Below are 19,098 nucleotides of genomic sequence, written 5' to 3'. Positions count from 1 at the left end.
ATAAATCAACCTCATAGTATGATCACCATGCCTTTATAGGGAATGCTGTTAGATAGTCGGTAAAGTTGTCCCGAGTTTCTACCATACAGATGTTTTATTTTTGAAAGTTTATAAGTTCATGTTTATTATTGCATCGGAGTGTTTTACTCTTTATAACCTATTTCTTGCTTCTTTGGAAACTCCAGATGTGCAGTAATGTCCATCACACAACAAAGCCACCACTGGACTCTATAACTAAGTTGAGCAGCAGAGCTCTGAATGGAAAGTGGATGCAACACAGACTTAACATAGGTTGACTTTTACTGTTTAATTATTTTAGTAAACAATATAAATGTGCCGTTATAGTTTTCGTGCTGTAGGTCAAAGACATAAATCCTACAGTAGTTAGTATTTTGCAATATGTCTGTAAATAGTCGGTGAGAGTTCTCAGGTGGTTAGGTATGACTCAAGGTTGACTGTCTGCTGAGTGGGTGGGGTGTAAAGGACGAGGAGATGTCTTTATTGATGTCATTCTATGAAATGTTAAGTGGTGGTACTCACATTGTGTGTGTGTGTCATCTTGAAAGGGGTCAGATGGGTCCTATGCTGCCAGCAGTCTCATTTCGTTCATTGTCATTTTCTGTCATATCTTCAGCAAATTTTCAAATGTGAATGAAGTTTAACTCTTTGGTTCATTGGTACATCCATCAGTTTAGAGCAAAAATAGGCCGCTATGTGCGAGGGGAGGGCTGCACGATTTTGAAAAAATATCTAATTGTGACTGTTTTGACTGATATTGCAATTGCGACATTAAAGTGAAAGATAATTTTTACATCATTATTCTCATTTTTCATTGAAAAACAGATTTAAATGATTTTTGGTGTGGTTTTCTTAAGTCTGTAGAATATGATGTGTAGTCCAGGACATCTCTGCATCATGATTATATTTAATTAAAATCTTATTTTGACACATATTTCACCTTAAACAAATACTGCGATTTGAAAATTTTCGATACAATTTTGATAAATTGTGCAGCCCTATGCGAGTCCACTTCATCCTCTCTGGTGGAAATCATCTTATGTAGCACTTAAAAGCATGAATTGATACTCTCTGCACTTTTATTTCACATGGTTCCTATTCCTGTAGATTCTTTGCAAAAGCCATAGAAAACTAATCTAAGATTGCTCACTTTTACTCACACAGTTCAAATGTTTTTCCCCTTTTTTTCCCCCACTTTCCCCCACAGTGTGCCGATGAAGATTCGAGTTCAATCAAACATAATCTTTTACAGCCTTTAGCGGCCTCAAGTGGTAGGGAGCTCCATTATCAAACATTTCTTTAAAGAATTCTTATTTAGTGTGATGACTTATCAAAGCAGGTAATTTGTTTATTCAATATTTTTGGGAAAGTGTGGTTTTGAAGGAATAGCATCCAACTAGATTTCTCTCCATCTGCCTCTATATATCTCTCCTTTTGATCTCTTACTCTCACTTGATCCACCCCCTTTGCCCTGCGAGGTTGTCAGTCACCCCGTTACCTGCTCTTTCAACCCTTGTTATTTAACTTTTGCTGTTTTACTTTTGCTTGCGTGCTTGTGTGTGTGTGTGTGTGTGTATTTGGACAGGGGGGGTGGTGCGGGGGTGGATATTTGCATATCCTGGGCGGACTCCTCTTATCCTGTGCTCAGTTGGGCCCTCAGGCCAAGGTGTACACATGACTCACTCACTTATAGGCACTGCAAGGGTCCCCTTCACTGGAGAAATCCTGGATGGGAGGACACCAACTGTTTACCTGCCAGTCCAAACAGTGTAAAGAGATCCTGCTCTAAGCCTCAGAACCTGATTGCACTGTATTGCTGCCCCCAGGCCAGCCCCCAAAAACAATTATCTGGCAAGTCGGTTGTTTGCAAAGGTATTACAGTGTGTTTTGAGCAAGATGTCCGGTAGTTAAAAAGGGGGTTGTTTATTACTTAAGACCTGTGGGGAGTTGCCTTGTCTGTTTCACCCCAGGTTAAAATAAGAGAGGGGAAGATATAAAACCCCTTCAGGCACTTAATGATTATGTACATTAGGTGAGGTGTAGGTTTAACTATCTGTATGACCTTATTATGAGCTCATTTGTTTCACAGCTGATGTTCCATTTAAGTGAATTGCAAGCTGGCTGTGGTCCTGTTTTGACACAGGTGGTAGAAACCTCCACGTCAACATAGTTAAGGACATGAAAAGTCCCCAGCTGCAGGAAGAACCCAAATTCCCCAGAGAGTACTTTTTCCATCTCATGTTGCCGCTTACTGCAGGACAGATAACACCAGCAATGATGCGGATTTCAGTGATGACAAGTGGTGTTAAAGATAACCGTTTTTTAGGCGCCCTTTCTGTGTGGGTCCATCTATTACATTTACAGGCAGTTGTCAGAACTTTCTTGTGTAGAAATACATCGTGCAGCTGGCAGTTTTAATAACTTGTAACCGTTTTAAATGAGAATATCTTTGGTTGTCCCCTTTTCCCAACTTTTGAACAGACAAGGATCAGTTTGTGTGGGAATAAACAGCATGCACATGACATTACTTTATAAAGAGAAAAAGCCTCTTCAGGTTGCAGTGAGCTGCCTCACTTGTGAATCAGTGTTTCAGAATGAGAGGGACTTTTTTCTCTAATGCAGAGCCAGTCATTCAGAGATTGCTTGGTTAGAGAAAGTCCATTAATAATTCAGTTGAATCACACCTACTTTCCTCTCATTTTCCCTTAGGGTATTTTTTTTTTTATGATGAATGAACTGCATGAAGCATATAGGAGCACACAAGGGATAAAATGCATACTTAACCAAAAGCTGTAACCTTAACAACTCATAATGGACAAATATCAAAAGGGGAAAAACTTCTGAGCAGTCATTTTCTTGCTTTTCTTTCTTGATATAGACCCGAGGACTGAAACGCTGCAATAAAAAACTTAGAATAGGGCTGTCAAAGTTAACGTGATAATAACGGGTTAATGCAAATTCATTTTAACGCCACTAATTTCTTAAACGCATTAACAGAATCGATCTTCCTGATGTTGCACCGGGCTCAGTTTTAATTTTTAATGCTAGAGAAGAGATACTGGTATCATATGAAACTAGAAAACCTAATGAATCAGTAGGAAATGGTTCCAACCATGTCATACTAGCTACATTTTGGGGAGGGAACACTGTCATGGCCATTTTCAAAGCGTTCCCTTGACCTTTGACCTCCAGATATGCGAATGAAAATGTGTTCTATGGGTACCCACGAGTCTCCCCTTTACAGACATGCCCATTTTATGATAATCACATGCAATTTGGGGCAAGTCATAGTCAAGTCAGTACCCTGACACACTGACAGCTGTTGTTGCCTGTTGGGCTGCAGTTTGCCATGTCATGCATTGAGCATATTTTTTTATGCTAAATGCAGTACCTGAGAGGGTTTCTGGACAATATCTGTCATTGTTTTTCTGTTGTTAATTGATTTCTAATAATAAATATAAACATACATTTGCATAAAGCAAGCGTATTTTATAATAAGAGTGTTAAAAACTTGGCAAATCTCCCATTAAGGTGCATTTTGAACAGATAAAAAAAATGTCAGATTAATTGCGATTAATCATGGACAATCATGCGATTAAATATTTGAATTGACAACCCTAATTTAGAATAAATAAAATATAAAAGGAAAGCGACATCTTATGACCAACATCAATTTTCTAACTTGTAACAAATCAACTACTTTTGGGTCTTTGTATGTTGTGGATGTCTCTTAGTGCAAATATGTGAAAGTTTGTTTAAATCCGGTGTGTGTGTCTGTGCGTAGTATCACAATCACCTCCAGCCCTGCACTTTGCTGAAGTGACACCTTTTTCTAAAGATTCATTCTGCGAAATGCTCCGTCACACTGCTCTATTTACGTGGAGACCCGAGGCAAACGGCCACTTCTGAAATTAACCCTCTCTGAGCCAGGATGTCACTGCCACACACATGCACACAGACGCACACAGGGTGCAGTAGGCTTGGCTGTGCAGCCCAGTCTAAATGAATCAGTAGCAGGTTGATATGACTGGGACCCGTGGCCATTTGGGACTGGGATGACAAAGCAATGACCTCAGCAAGTCTCACTGCTGCAGAATATGAACTACCAGTCAGGTAGATTGAGGCTCAGTGCAACTGATTGCATCATGCTCACTCTTAAAAAACATATACTTTCTATGCCAGGAAGGCACACAGCTATGCCCAGAATAATTAGTCATAGTCTACAATGTATTGTAGCAATATCCTCCGGGTGTCTTAATCACCTCCACAGTGTCTTAATCACCACCACAGTGGCATGCGATGCTGAATAAGCTATCTTTATGTTACCAAGTAATTTATTCATCGATGTGTGATAAGAACTGGATACCGGAACCCAAGACCTCCAATGAGAATTGCTCGCCTGGCACATATGCCAAAAATAATTGTCTATCTTCCGCGTTTACTTCTGGGGGTATGCAGCCAAATGAATATGCGCAGTAGTGTTTCTCCCGCTGACCCCGCCCGTGAAATCCCGCGCGGCCCATAGACTTGTGAAGACGCCACAGATTTTTAAATCGCTTTTCTTGCCTCTAGGAAAGCTTTACAAATTATAAAACTTCCATGGATCAAAAATTCGTACAAGAGTCATAATTGACCTTGTTTGCAGTTCAAGGCGTCCTGTCAACAGTTTTACAGACGTCTCCTTTACAATGGTGGTCTATGGGGAAAATGCTTTTTTGGGGTGACAGGGATTTTTCGCTGCAATACCGCAAGTGGCCACTGGAAGAAATTCGAAACAAGGCTGATCGGCGGCACCACATCTTGGTCTTATTATGAGGGCTGTCAATCGATTCAATATTTAATCGCATGATTATCCATGCTTAATTGTAATTAATCGTAAATTAATCACACATTTTTTATCTGTTCAAAATGTACCTTAAAGGGAGATTTATCAAGTCCTTAATACTCTTATCAACATGGGAGTGGACCTCACAGGTACTGCATTTAGCATAAAAAATATGCTCAAATCATATTTGTAAATTCAATACCCAACAGGCAACGACAGCTGTCAGTGTGCTGACTTGACTATGACTTGGCCCAAACTGCATGTAATTATCATAAAGTGGGCATATCTGTAAAGGGGAGACTCGTGGGTACCCATAGAACCCATTTTCATTCACATATCTTGAGGTCAGAGATCAAGCGACCCCTTTGAAAATGGCCACGACAGTTTTTCCTCCCCAAAATGTACTGTAAGTTTGGAGCTTTATTTAGCCTCCTTCGTGACAAGCAAGTATGACATTCTTAGGTTTTCTAGTTTCATACGATACCAGTATCTTTTCTCTAGCTTTAAACCTGAGCCTGCCACAACCTAAAAATCACAAGTTGCATTAATACGTTAAAGAAATTAGTGGCGTTAAAACAAATTTGAGTTAATGCGTTATTATTGCGTTAACTTTGACATCCTTACTTATCATACATCCATGTTATTATTTTGCAGATGCAGGCAGTGTTTCAACAAATGTGTTTGAAAACCCCATAAGACTTCAATTATTTTGATGTTATGGGGATGGTTATGGAGATACTATTTTATCAACGACTCTATTCCCAGAGCTAGAAAAGCAGAAACCAAAAGATCAATTCTCATAACTAGACAAGTCCATAGTCCGGGGCTGCCAACTATAAAGTGACCTTGAAAGTGTGTGTGTGTGTGAACTCTTACATCTTCATACAATAATCTTAACTTAAAATCGTCTTAATTGAGGGTCAGTAACATTAAACGGAAAATGTAGTGGGAGAAACCTTTCAGTCTTGTCCTGGTTATGAGACATAGTAGTGACTGTTTAAGGTCACTTCTGTGCCCTTTTTAAATAGGAAAAAAAAAATGTATATGTTCCTCATGTCATAGGTATTGTCCACAGTGAGTCATGATTGCCTTTGTTTGTGAGGAGGTGTTCAGTTTTGTTCCTCTGTTCCCTGTAGCTAAAATCAGAGATGTGTCTCACAATACACTGGACTCTGAAGTGGTTCCCAAAGTGGCCCGCATGACCGTCTCTGGCAAGAAGCAGACCATGGGCTTCGATGTTCCCAGGTACCTAACACACATCTGTACACACATACACATCATTCTCATAAGTACAAAGGATTTTTAAGATGTGATGAGATGAAATGATTTTGGAAGCTATATGCTCGCATGATTATCTGTTGTGTTTCATCGTGGTTAACTCTGCCACATTCTCTCCTCAGCACAGGGGAGAACGGCGTTGTCACCGCTTCGGTACGCCGTGGCGGCAGCCCTGAAAGCGCCACCGCATCCCCAGCCACATCCAGGCGTCCCGCGACTCCATCTAAAGGGTCAAACGGAGACGAGCCCTCCACAGTTCCCACCCCGGGCCGCTCCGCTGGAAAGGCCCGGCAGTCGATCAATATCAAGGCCGAGCTGGAGAAGAGGCAGGGGGGCAAACCTCTGTTGAATTTGGTGGTTATAGGTAGGAAGAAAAAATACTTAAAACCACTCCCAACTTCAAAATGTACTTCAGTTTAATAGCACATTAAGGGATCAGCACAATAACGAGGGGTACAAAAGTTAATTTTGCGCAAACGAGATTGAAAAATAATGATGCTCTCCTCGCATCGTCCATCCTCAATTTCTTACTTTCTAACTATCCTACAGTGCACACATTGATCTACAGTTACTTACTTGAGTCATGAAGCAATATGCAGTACTACAGTAACATTTTTAAACTATTTTTGATGCATTAAAAACTCAAGCTGGAGACTAACGTGGAGTTTTTCCTGTGGGAACATTTCTTCAACAATTTTCCTTCTGCCAAAATCAAATTTTTTCTCACTAACTTTCATCACGACATGCACATTGCAACATAGCTGTTCGTAAGTCCCGTTTTTTTCCACCACATCCTTGAATTTTTAAATGTACATAGTTTGTTCCTCATACAGATTCTGTTTAATGCTAGTAAATGAGTCGAACGTCAGACCAGTGTGCAGTTGCTCAATCATGCTTTCTCATTCTCAGTTACACCAGAAAAAAGTGACTTGGTGGTTTCAGAAGTGCAGATGATTCTCGTTTCCCACAGCCTGTGAAACCTTTCGTTTTACCACGGTCCTTTCCCTTCCCCCCCTCTCACCCTCCATCCTTGTTCCCATTTCTGCTTACCTCCCTCCACTTGTGCAACGCTTCTTCTTTTCCTGCTCCCATCCGTGGCTTCCCTTTGCAAATATCTTATCTTCTCTCTCACCCTTACCTGTCTTATCACTCTTGTTACATTCTTCCTCTGTCTTCCCCCGTCCCTCTCATCCCTCCCTGGTGCGTCTGCTATCACTCGCCACCCTCTGTGCTCCTTTTTCTCTTTCTCACTACATTACACATTACATTACATTTATTCTTCTTCTCTGCAGGTCATGTGGATGCAGGTAAAAGCACACTGATGGGCCACCTGCTTTATCTGCTGGGCAATGTCAACAAGCGCACCATGCACAAGTATGAGCAGGAATCAAAGAAGGCGGGAAAGGCCTCCTTCGCCTACGCTTGGGTCCTGGACGAAACTGGCGAGGAGAGGGACAGGTACGTTTTGAGTAACACCCAAACAGGAAAATTCTCTCTTGTTCCCCTCCACATTGAGGGTAAAAGTCAGGAATGGTTACAGATAGATAGCGACACTTGATGCTTACCAAACTCTCTTCCTGCTGTGTGCTTTGGTTGATAACAAGCACATCTTGAGAGTCAAACAGTTTGCCCCACGTACCGGTGCTAGTGATGGTAACTCAACATAATATTGTTCTGGAAAAAATGCCTTGTACATCAGACTGACGAAATCTTTCCTACACTAGTTGTGACGGGTCTTTGCTGATAGATTTCCATTGATGACCTTTTTTTAACAAAGAAAATATGTTATCTAGAATACATGTCCCCGTTTGAGGTCTCTGTTGTTGTTACCACAGTGAAACGGAAGCGAAATAGGCCAGAAACAGAAAGTGACTTGGGTGGGAATCCATATTCACCTATCAGTAACTTCTGTAGCGAATGTGTAATACATAAAGCATATGACTGGGAGCCTCGCCCACCAATAGGCGTTGCTCTTGAACTGAAGTTGACCGAGGCTTTAAATCTACATCACCTTATAAGGCAGTCCTGCTACTCGGCACACCATCCACGTCCATCCATTGTTTTATTACATTTATTTTGACACTTAGTTTAACTTCTACACATTACAGATGCAATTTTTTAAAGAGGACCTGTTATGCTTTTGTGCTTTTTTTCCTTTAGTGTGTTGTATAGTTTTTTGTGCATGTAAAAGGTCTGCAAAGTTACAAAGCCCAAAGTCCACACCAAAGAGAGTTATTCGTTACATAGAAACACTGCTCCTGAACTGCCTGAAACGCCTTGCTTAAAGTCCTGCCTTTTCTTCTGTAACGTGGTGATGTCATAGAGTAACACATTTGCATAATACCCGCTTATCGACTAGTTTGGCACGGCCTCAAACAAAGCTAGTTAGAGCGGAGCTGGAGCGGAGTCCGAAGAGTTTGGTTCGGTTGACCAATCACAACAGAAAGGGCCAGCTAATGAAACCCAAAATACAAGTTTGAACTTGAAAATAAGCACAACAGGTCCTCTTTAACTGGGTCAAATGGTCATAAAAAAATCCCCTCATTTATTTGTGTTTGCTCCAGAGGTGTGACGATGGATGTGGGCATGACCAAGTTTGAGACGAACTCTAAGGTGGTGACCCTAATGGATGCGCCAGGACACAAAGACTTCATCCCCAACATGATCACAGGAGCTGCACAGGTATGCCAAGTATTCAAGCACAATGCATATAGACCAACACAGTGAGAGAATGACAGATCTCCAGGTATCAGAGTATATTCCTCCTGATGTTGGTGTTATCTGTAATGAGGAACAGTCTATGAATGATAGAAATTGGGCATTGGCAGTGTTAGTAGCCCAGTATGTATCTTTGTTCAAATGTACAATAATGGTGCATGGCCAGCTTATTCTGGTTTAAACCATATGTGCCCAAGTGCAAGTATCTAACAGTACAACTTTGACATTTTTCGAAAAAATCATACTTTTATTAATAGTCAAAGTCAGGATTTTTGAATGAAAAAATGCTAACATTGTGTTTATTAAATGTTGTCCACATGAAATATTTTTTTTTACACTGCATAAGTGTGCATATCTTTGATATTCAACTTGTTATGAGTTCATAGATACCAAATACTTGATTGTGCTCCTTGTAGTTTCTGAGATCCATTTTCTTATATCATACTATATCTAGTATTTGGGCACATGGGACTGTTTTTTCATATAATATAATATAATATAATATAATATAATATAATATAATGGTCTATTGCAAAAACAGTAGTCCCATGTGCCCAAATACTAGATATAGTATGATAAGAAAAACTCACTTTTCAGCCAAACGGTTTGACCGATTTTGAAAATGTTTTCAAATTTGTGCTTAGGCAAGCCCAGAGAACACTTCAACATAGGACATTAAATATTTTAGTTGAGGGCACAAATGGGTTAAGACAAAATATTATTTTATAATCTTTTTATTTAGCATTTTATTTGACTTTTTTGATCCTCGGGGTGAAAATTCAAGTGTTACAATAACATAAAAACAGCCCTGAGAGGAACAGGACACAGATGAGTAGAAAATCAATACAAATATATTGAAATTAGAAAGCTACATGTTTTTACACTTCCATACTGTACATACCAGTGTGCATGTAAAATGCTGCAAAACTTAACTGTCAGTTATCCCAATATTCCTGAGCAGAGTGCCAGAGTATATAAAATAAGAGGTGAATAGTAAATATAATGCAGTATAGGAGAGGACGATACGAATAAAATCCTCTGTCACAATTTGTGTAATTTTATAATGCATGGGATTAATATTGATTGTTGTGCCTCCCACATGTCGACAGTTAAAACACAAAATAATAAGATTCTTCCAATTCCGCTGAATAAATCAGTTAAATACATTTAATCATAAAAGAGCCTCTTGATGAAACTAAGCATCTCTCTTAACTTAACGAACCTTGAAGCTTGATTAAAATAGTTCTTCCTCTCCCTCCTTCGTTATACCCTCAGCTTATCACACACCCATCAGCGTGATTTGAAATAATCTTTGTGGTTTTGGGTGTTGTCACAAGGTGTTTTTTGCAGGCATGGGTGTGTTCGCCTGTCTCTGTTTTGAGACATGAATGTAATTTCTCTTTTTACCATATGACTGTCTTCACGTTCAGCCTCATCATGTAGTGACTAAGGGGTTTCCGCTGCAAGCAAATGAAGCTGTCTGTCAGTCTCAAGATGATATTTCTCAGATTGTAATTATCAACAGGAAACTGTTATCAATTTAAAAAGAAAACCAATATTTCTACAATACAGTTTGTATGATGCATTTGACTGTATTTTGCTTTTTAATACCTATTACAAGTTGAAATATTTGTCATAGAAGAAGAGCAACAAATGCTCACCTGTTGTCTCCATCTAGATTGTTGAGTAATTTAAAATAGATACAAATTTATATTTTAGAGAAAAACTCATAAGTTCGCGATATTATCCCGATAATCATCAAAATATGCTTAAAACTCACTAAAATGGCACTAAAACATACTGGTATCACCTTACCTAACATTTTATTTAGAAATAAATATTTTTATTGCATCACAGATAGGACACATCTTTTCTTAGAGAACATCCTTTTTAGTAAATAAAATAAATATAAAGGATACATTTAAAAACAAATAGCAACATTGTGTGAGTCTGTTCTCTCTTACATGTATTTCTGTATTTTAAATCAGGCTCTATTTTTCACTTCTCCACCATGATAGCGAGCTAGATCGCTTTTTCAAGTCACTCGTGATGATATGCACAATCAACTTATTGTTAGTATTTTCTATTGCGACCCACGATAAAATCTTATGTGGTCCCATTCCTATTGTGTATCTTGTGTCATAGTGGCTTTAAGCTTAAACTAAAGTTTGCCTTTTTAAGTTATTTCATGTTCCTGTATTAGCCTCTGTGCATTTAATGGTTTGATATGACTAGAAATGCTTTCTAACACAACAGTCATTCTACTGTTAAGCCACAAAAGCTCTCTCGTTTTACATGTGTTGAAACATCTGTATTCAGCTGTTAAATGACCTACTGAGTTGAGTTTGTGTGTGATTTTTTTTTTTTTTTTTTTTTTTTAACGCTCACATCTGCCTCAGCAGAAACAGATGCATGTGGTTCTCATCTTTGCCCTCGGTTCTCTCTCCAGGCCGACGTGGCGGTGCTCGTGGTGGATGCCAGCCGAGGAGAGTTCGAGGCAGGCTTCGAGGCGGGCGGTCAGACCAGAGAGCATGCCCTGTTGGTGCGTTCGCTTGGCGTCACTCAGCTGGCTGTAGCTGTCAACAAGATGGACCAGGTCAGACCCAGCTACACATTAGAGATATACAACATTGGTGATTTGACTGTAATACAATCTGTTCCTTTTTAGAAAAATCTAGGGGTAAAAAAATGAAAGCAATGAGCCTCACAAACACACTTCAGATAAAATTGCAGAATGTGATAAGGCAAAAGCTGCTATAGAGCAGCTTTTGCCTTATCACAGTATGTAGAAATTCTGCAATTTTATCTGAAGTGTGTTTGTGAGGCTCATTGCTTTCATTTAACAGGTTTTGGTTTGCAATGAAATGGACCCTATTTCTGAAAGTTCAAGACTTAACACCTCTAAATGTTTCTGTCAGGAGAGAAGAAACAGGTTTTGGTTTGCAATGAAATGGACCCTATTTCTGAAAATTCAAGACTTAACACCTCTAAATGTTTCTGTCAGGAGAGAAGAAGGCCTTAGGGAGCCGTGTGTGTGTGTGATTGTACTTTTGTGTTTTTGTTTCCTATAATCACTGGCATGTTACGGACACATTTCCATTTCAAAGCTGTGCTGAAGGGGAAACTTTCTGTCTGTGTATTTCTTTCCTTTTACGTGTTTATACGAATCAGGTAAACTGGCAACAAGAGCGTTTCCAAGACATCACTTCCAAACTTGGCCATTTTCTCAAACAGGCAGGATTCAAGGTGAGTTTGCACCAAGTCACTCGACATCTTAAGATATTAAACTCTTTATCAGTATATATTTGGCTCTGGAGAAGTATTCCCTTGCTTTTCTTTTTGTTTGATCCAGTGTTTATATGTTTGTTTTTTTCCTCCAGGAGTCTGATGTTTTCTACATCCCCAGCAGCGGCCTGTCAGGAGAGAACCTCACCACCAGGAGCTCAGTGTCAGAACTTACCTCTTGGTACTCTGGTCCCAGCCTGCTGGAGCAGATTGGTAATGCACACTGGCACGGTTCAAGCTGCCCAAAGCGTTTACTGCCTTTTGACACCTAAACCCAGGTCTCTCTTGGGAAAAGTAAAAAATATACAAGCACAAGCTGCATTTCTTCCTCTGTTTTCATCATGGGTCTCTTGCAAATGCATGAACAAATATGTTTTTAAAGTTGATTGCACTGCATTAAATGCACATTTGGAGCAATTTAGACTTTTATCCAATATTAAAGCTTATTTAACCTAAAAAATCAAATCAAAATCAATCGATAGAATGAAATCATACTAGTGAAAAACTGGTTGACACCATGAAATCCCTCTTTGCTATAAAGTGATCACTTGATTCAAGAGAGTTCATAAAACACGTTAATTTGCATCAAAGGGAAATGCTGCCAATAACTTTTTTTCTCAGAGGTTTTAAAGTGATACTCCATCTAAAGTCTTCCAACTAACCAAAATCTATTGAGTATCAAATAGAGCTGCAACGATTAATAGATTAGTTGTCAACTATTAAATTAATTGCCAACTATTTTGATAATCGATTAATCGGTTTGAGTCATTTTTTAAGAGAAAAAAAGTGTAAATTCTCTGATTCCAGCTTCTTAAATGTGAATATTTTCTGGTTTCTTTACTCCTCTATGACAGTAAACTGAATATCTTTAAGTTTTTCGACAAAACAAAGCATTTGAGGACGTCATCTTTGGCTTTGGGAAACACTGATCCACATTTTTCCACATTTTCTGACATTTGACAGATTAATCGTCATTGACAATGATCGTTAGTTGCAGCCCTAGTATCAAATACTCCCCCCATAGACTTGAGAAGTGGCACTAAAACTTTTGCAGTTTCCTCAGTCACAGAGAATCACAGCTGTGATCACTTTGAATTCATTCAGTTACTGTGGATTCCAACAATGACAAGTTTGCACTGTGAAAATGTGCATTAAAAAATGGTTACAAGTCCTATATAATTCACTTCGTTGCTGTCCATTGATAGGCTTGATATGTTCCAGTCATATTATAAGATAAATGAAATGTACCGCTTCCTAGTTGTGCTTTTGCCCCTTTTTGAAGCTCATATCTGCACAGGAAGTAGCACATTTAGCCGTATCTTATAGACCGAGCATACGAGTGGAGAAGGTGATTACGCTGCTGGGGTGGTTTCAGACGTTCCTACGAAGGTGTCATGGCTCTTTATTTCAGCTGTAAATCCATGTAGTTGTTGGAAACCATTGTGACTGAATTGAAGCTGACCACATGGAGCTTTTTCTCAGCGTAAAGCCTACAGGGGGGGAATGTTTGATATTCAAAGCACAGATTTTGAGTGGAATACTACGAGAAACTGACTGCAACACTGGTGTACGTGCAGATTTCTCACTTGCGCTATGACCGTCCTTAAAGTGCTGATTGTCTAGACCAATCCAGACTCCATCAGAAGATTGAAACATTATTCATCCAGTGCCAGTTAAAATGATTCATCACCACTGGTCACCAGGCTTCCCGTCATATTTCCTTAGACTTTCTCCTGCTAATTGTTTTCTTCCTCTTTTTTTTTTAATTTTCTGAAGACGCCTTCAAAGCTCCTCAGAGATCTGTCGACAAACCATTCAGGCTGTGCGTGTCTGATGTGTTCAAAGGTGAAGTCACTGATGCATACTTACCATATATGGAATTTGTTAACTTCCCTTCCCCTATATTTCTAAATTAAAGCTGATGTTGCATTTTTTCTCTTCCCAGACCTAGGCTCAGGCTTCTGCGTCACAGGGAAGATTGAGGCTGGTTACATTCAGACCGGAGAGAGAATACTGGCTATGCCTCCCAATGAAACCTGCACTGTCAAAGGTACGCGCTTTGTTGTGTGTGTCTTTGCTGCCAGTCTGGCACGGTGGCTGACTTTGGTACTTCATGTTCATGCAGTCCGACAGAGCATTTTCTTCACAGATGGCAATGAGAAAAAAGGGCACACAAAAATCCTCTAAAACAAAAATCTGTCACAACAAAAGTCTCATCAAGGCTCTGTTATTGCACTTATCTGCAGTAGCAGAGCATGAAGCCTGTGCTTCTGAACCTGCCTCTGCCACAGATAGCTGCTGGTATGCTAACAAGGATGCTCACGCAAGGACCCACGACAGAGGTGGAAACACCTAAATAAAAAAGACTGGTTGTGTCCAAACTTCCACACTTAACATACTATTTAGTACGCTAAAACAGCATGTGAGATTTTTTAGTATGTATGAAACCAATAGTAGGCAAATTGCATACTAGTTCCGGTGAAATATTTCAGTATGCAACGCTGGACACTACGGTGGCATTAATATCCCACATTGCAATGCGGTAGTGGCGATAGAATAGACGCTAACGGACAGCTCTGTAACATCAATAATGCTTTAAGTGTAAGATAAGATTTCACTTTGATTGGAGTAATACATATTTTAGATTAATTCAGACTTTGATTCTCACAAACCGTCGTTTTGGTCACATGAGGTTGGCACGGGTTACCATGGTTACTCGTCTGCAACCAGCAAGGAGGCTCTCAGGAAGCGATGGCGTAAATTACAGCTCAGTGCGTCCGAAAAAGATACATACTACTGTTTATTCACACAAAAAGTATGTTGAACAATAGTACACATATTTAGTATGTAGTGCATAGTATGCGATTTAAGACGATGACATTATTCCACTTGATTCTGCGTCTAGAAAACCCATCACTCATTACTTATTGTCAGCATCTAACAGCAAAACAAGCAGAAGCAAACACACTCACACATACATACTGTACAGTACAAGTCATTAAAACATCTTAAATTAACTAAGGATTATAATGAACTTCCTCAGGCAGGGTTCTCCACTAAGCTGTGCTGACATTAATAACTGGTTTGTTTTTCTTCTTTGAGTAAATAACACGTCAGCTTCGAACACACCTGCATCTGAGTGCGCCTTTTTGTACATCTCTGAAATGTGGGCGACTGTTGAGTAAGTAGTGATGAATGCTGCCATCTTGTGGCAGCAGGGGGACTTACACTCTGTCTATGTGTACTGCAGGTATCACTCTACACGACGAGCCTCTGGACTGGGCTGCAGCAGGAGACCATGTCAGCCTGACAGTCACCGGCATGGACATCATCAAGATCAAGTAAAAACATTGTTGCCTCTGTTTATTTAATATAAGTCTGTTTAAAGGGATAGTTTGGGTGTTTTGAAGTGGGGTTGTATGAGGTACTTATCCATAGTCAGTGTATTACCTACAGCAGATGACAGTCGGCACGCCCCCAGTTTGGAGAGACAGACAGGAGTACCAGCACGGGAGCAAAGTAATGTACTGCTGTGAACGGGGCAGGCAGCAAAACGTATTTTAGCAACTTAAAAGAAAGACCCACCTAAAACACTCAGTATCAGTTTAAGTGTACGCTATATTTAAAATATTTTCGCCACTTTACCTTGCCGTGAAACCGCTATACAGTCTATGTTTTCATCGGGGAACTGAAGCTGTTATCTATGCTCTCGCTAAAGCAGCCAGACTGCCTTTGAAAAAAATAGTAATTTAACCTCGCAGAACACAGAGGTCACTGGTCGACCGCTGCCTCAATCGGTTAGTTTGTTTGTCTTATTGTGTGACTTTGGGTAGTTCGGATTCATCAAAGTCACACAATTGCACAAACAAACTAACCGATAGAGGCAGCGGTAGACCAGCAACCCCCGTGTTCTGCGAGGTAAAATTGCAGGTTTTTTTCAATGGAGTCTGGTAGCTTTGGCGAGAGCATAGATGGATACAACAGTTTCAGATACCCGCAAGATCAAGTGGTGAAAATATTTTAAATATGGAGTACACTTAAACTGTTCAGGTGGGCCTTTCTTTTAGGTGGCTAAAATATGTTTTGCTACTGGCCCCGTCCACAGCAGCACATTGCTTTGCTCCCGTACTGTTACTCCTGTCTGTTTCTCCAAACTGGGAGGTGCCGACCGTCATCTACTGTAGGTAAAACACTATGACTATGGATAAGTATCTCATACAATTCCACTTCAAAAACACCTGAACTATCATTTTAACATATTTAAACTGTTATGTAGACAGCATGTTTGGATCGTGCACATCTGACTATATATTAAGTGATAACTGCTTCCTTCCAGTGTGGGCTGTGTGTTCTGTGATCCCAAGGAGCCTATTCGAGCCTGTACTCGATTCAAAGCCCGCATCCTTCTCTTCAATATCGAGGTCCCCATCACAAAAGGCTTCCCAGTGAGTGCAAATAAACACATTCACACACACAATCATACCAACTGTTTTTTTTTACGTTAGTGTGTGTACTGGATGTACAGGCTTACAACTCTGTCTCACTTTCATTCTATGCGCATGTTTGTTCATTGTTTGTGTGTGTGTGTGTGTGCTCGGTGTAGGTATTGCTGCACTACCAAACAGTCAGTGAGCCGGCCACCATTAGGAAACTGATCAGCGTTCTGCACAAGAGCAGCGGTGAGGTCCTCAAGAAGAAACCAAAGTGAGTGTGCATTGTATTGCATTTCATATTTTAAATATGCAGTACACATAAGGATTTTATTTACTGTGTGCTGCACTGAAGCGATGAATAGTGTCACCCACAACAACTTTGAAATTTCCTCAGGAAGTGCTTCATATTACTTTTTACTTTATTAAATATGGTAGATAAAACATAATCAAATGAAAGAAAAAAAACAAGAAAAGAAATCCAGGTGGGTGTGTTATCCTTACTTCCTGTGTGTGTCTTTCCTGTTAAGGTGTTTGAGTAAAGGCATGAATGCCATCGTGGAGATCCAGACCCAGAGGCCGGTGTCATTAGAGCTGTACAAGGACTACAAGGAGCTGGGCCGCTTCATGCTCAGATATGTCGGCTCCACCATTGCTGCAGGGGTTGTCACCGAGGTAAAGTGCGACTAACTTGAGGACGAAGACAAAAACAACATAGATTGTATGTTATTGCATAAAAACGCGTTGATGTTTTAAACTACAGGTGTATACTGCAGCTTTCTAATCTATTTATCTTCAGGGTTCCTACACAGTATGGAAACTTATGGAATTTGATTTGATTTTAGTAATATCTAGGGCTGGATAAGAATGGAAAAAAAAGAAAAGTTAGTATGGAAAAATATTTGTGTTTCCAGACTGAAAAGGGTTTGAAAAGTGAAGCCAATGCAGAAGTGCCTTAAACTTGCATTCTGTCTAATAGCCAGCAGGGGGCGACTCCTCTGGTTGCAAAAAAGAAGTCTGATTGTATAGAAGTCTATGAGAAAATGAGCCTACTTCTGACTTGATTTATTACCTCAGTAAACATTGTAAACATGAGTTTATGGTCTCAATCGCTAGTTTCAAGTCTTCTTCAATACAGCATGATGTTCATTTAGTAAATTATGGTCCCATTTAGAGTCAAATAGACCATAAAGCAGGGGATGCTTTAGGGCGTGGCTACTTTGTGATTGACAGGTTTCTATCACGGTGTAGTCCAGTCTGGGAGTTGTCCGTGTTTATTCGTCTTACAACTTTAATCCTTTCAGTGTGTTTTCAGTTCATGCAAATTAATTGTAACCCTTTTGGTCGCCCAAAAATGTCTTATTCAGCGTTCGGTTTTACTTACGTTAACTGTTCTGTTTTTCCATCCTTGATGAAGTGTCCTTAATCAGTTTCCTTTTTGATTTTTTTCCGTCACCGCAGATCAAAGAATGAAGAGCATTCATTTCCATCGACACAGAGCCGGACCGGCCTTGCTCTGGAGACTGCATGCAGCCAGAGACGAAGTGCAATTCCCTCAAGAGAGACTCAGAGCGTCACATTCATCCATCCACCTCTCCATCCAGCGCAGCGGCTGCTTCACCTGACTGCTCTGATCAACACTAACTGCACAGATACAATGTGGCAAGATGCTGAGCAGCCTCCTCCGGCCAAACAGGCACATTACCCAGCAACCCCCCCAACTTCACATTTCCCCCCCGTCTGACCACGCGTTTGTTAGTAAAAACGTGTTTTCTCTAAATTCGCCGTTCGATCAAGCCAAAACAGTAATATATACCGACTCCAAAAGACAATCTTACCGCACTGAGATTTCCACAGTGATTAATGTCACTGTGCTTTCCTAGAAGGAGCCATAGCTCATCATTTATCTTTTACTGAAAAAGTAAGGATCCTGGTTTAACTTTTAATTGTTTAACTGGAGCAGTTAACAAATCAGCTGTGGTGTAAGCACGACGTTTGCTCTCTGCTGTATGTACGGAGTGAAAGAAGTCCACATTTCTTCTTTATGTAAAAGTTAAGATGAGGATTTACATCACAGCTTTTTTTGCATAAGGCTCTCCTAATCAAAACCACTGGCATGAAATGACTAATTTTATTATTTATAAACATAAATAACAGAAAGAGATGTTATGTCTTGCAGGAGTTGAAGGCAAATCATTTAATATTATTTTTACCGTAAGGATGTTTGCATCTGAAATCACATAGCCAAGGGGACACGGTCCACTCTAACCAAGGTAGAGCAGCTTGTGAACAAAAAAGGGAAACTCAAATTTTCACATCTGGATAAAGAGACATAATTCTCATTTATGTTAACAAAAGATACTTGAAATGCTTCTACAGTAAAGCACCAACATGCTTTTTGAAGTGCTCATCTGTGTTTTTTTTTCTATAAAAGACTCCGCTAAGAGGAGGAGGAGGAGGAGGAGGAGCTGCGTTTCTGTTTGTCGATGTGTTGGTGAAGGCAGTGTGAAGGAAGATGATGCAAAATGAACATATCATCAGTAA

General features: G+C 39.9%; 1 protein-coding gene across 1 annotated transcript in view; it reads left to right on the top strand.

Moving 5' to 3' along the window:
* The window catches only part of hbs1l (HBS1-like translational GTPase), a 30,124-nt gene extending 11,026 nt beyond the window's left edge, over positions 1–19,098 (top strand). The window contains exons 5-18 of the mRNA XM_037750374.1: positions 5,980–6,088; positions 6,244–6,485; positions 7,414–7,579; positions 8,686–8,803; positions 11,289–11,435; positions 12,011–12,085; positions 12,220–12,337; positions 13,901–13,969; positions 14,070–14,174; positions 15,375–15,465; positions 16,461–16,569; positions 16,728–16,828; positions 17,085–17,229; positions 18,016–19,098. Coding sequence (XP_037606302.1) covers positions 5,980–6,088; positions 6,244–6,485; positions 7,414–7,579; positions 8,686–8,803; positions 11,289–11,435; positions 12,011–12,085; positions 12,220–12,337; positions 13,901–13,969; positions 14,070–14,174; positions 15,375–15,465; positions 16,461–16,569; positions 16,728–16,828; positions 17,085–17,229; positions 18,016–18,027 — 1,607 coding nt within the window. The 3' untranslated portion in view covers positions 18,028–19,098. The remainder of the gene's footprint in view (positions 1–5,979; positions 6,089–6,243; positions 6,486–7,413; positions 7,580–8,685; positions 8,804–11,288; positions 11,436–12,010; positions 12,086–12,219; positions 12,338–13,900; positions 13,970–14,069; positions 14,175–15,374; positions 15,466–16,460; positions 16,570–16,727; positions 16,829–17,084; positions 17,230–18,015) is intronic.

Source organism: Sebastes umbrosus, chromosome 18 (genome assembly GCF_015220745.1).
Source record: "Sebastes umbrosus isolate fSebUmb1 chromosome 18, fSebUmb1.pri, whole genome shotgun sequence".
NCBI lineage: Eukaryota > Metazoa > Chordata > Actinopteri > Perciformes > Sebastidae > Sebastes > Sebastes umbrosus.
This window is presented reverse-complemented; position numbering and strand designations above follow the sequence as displayed.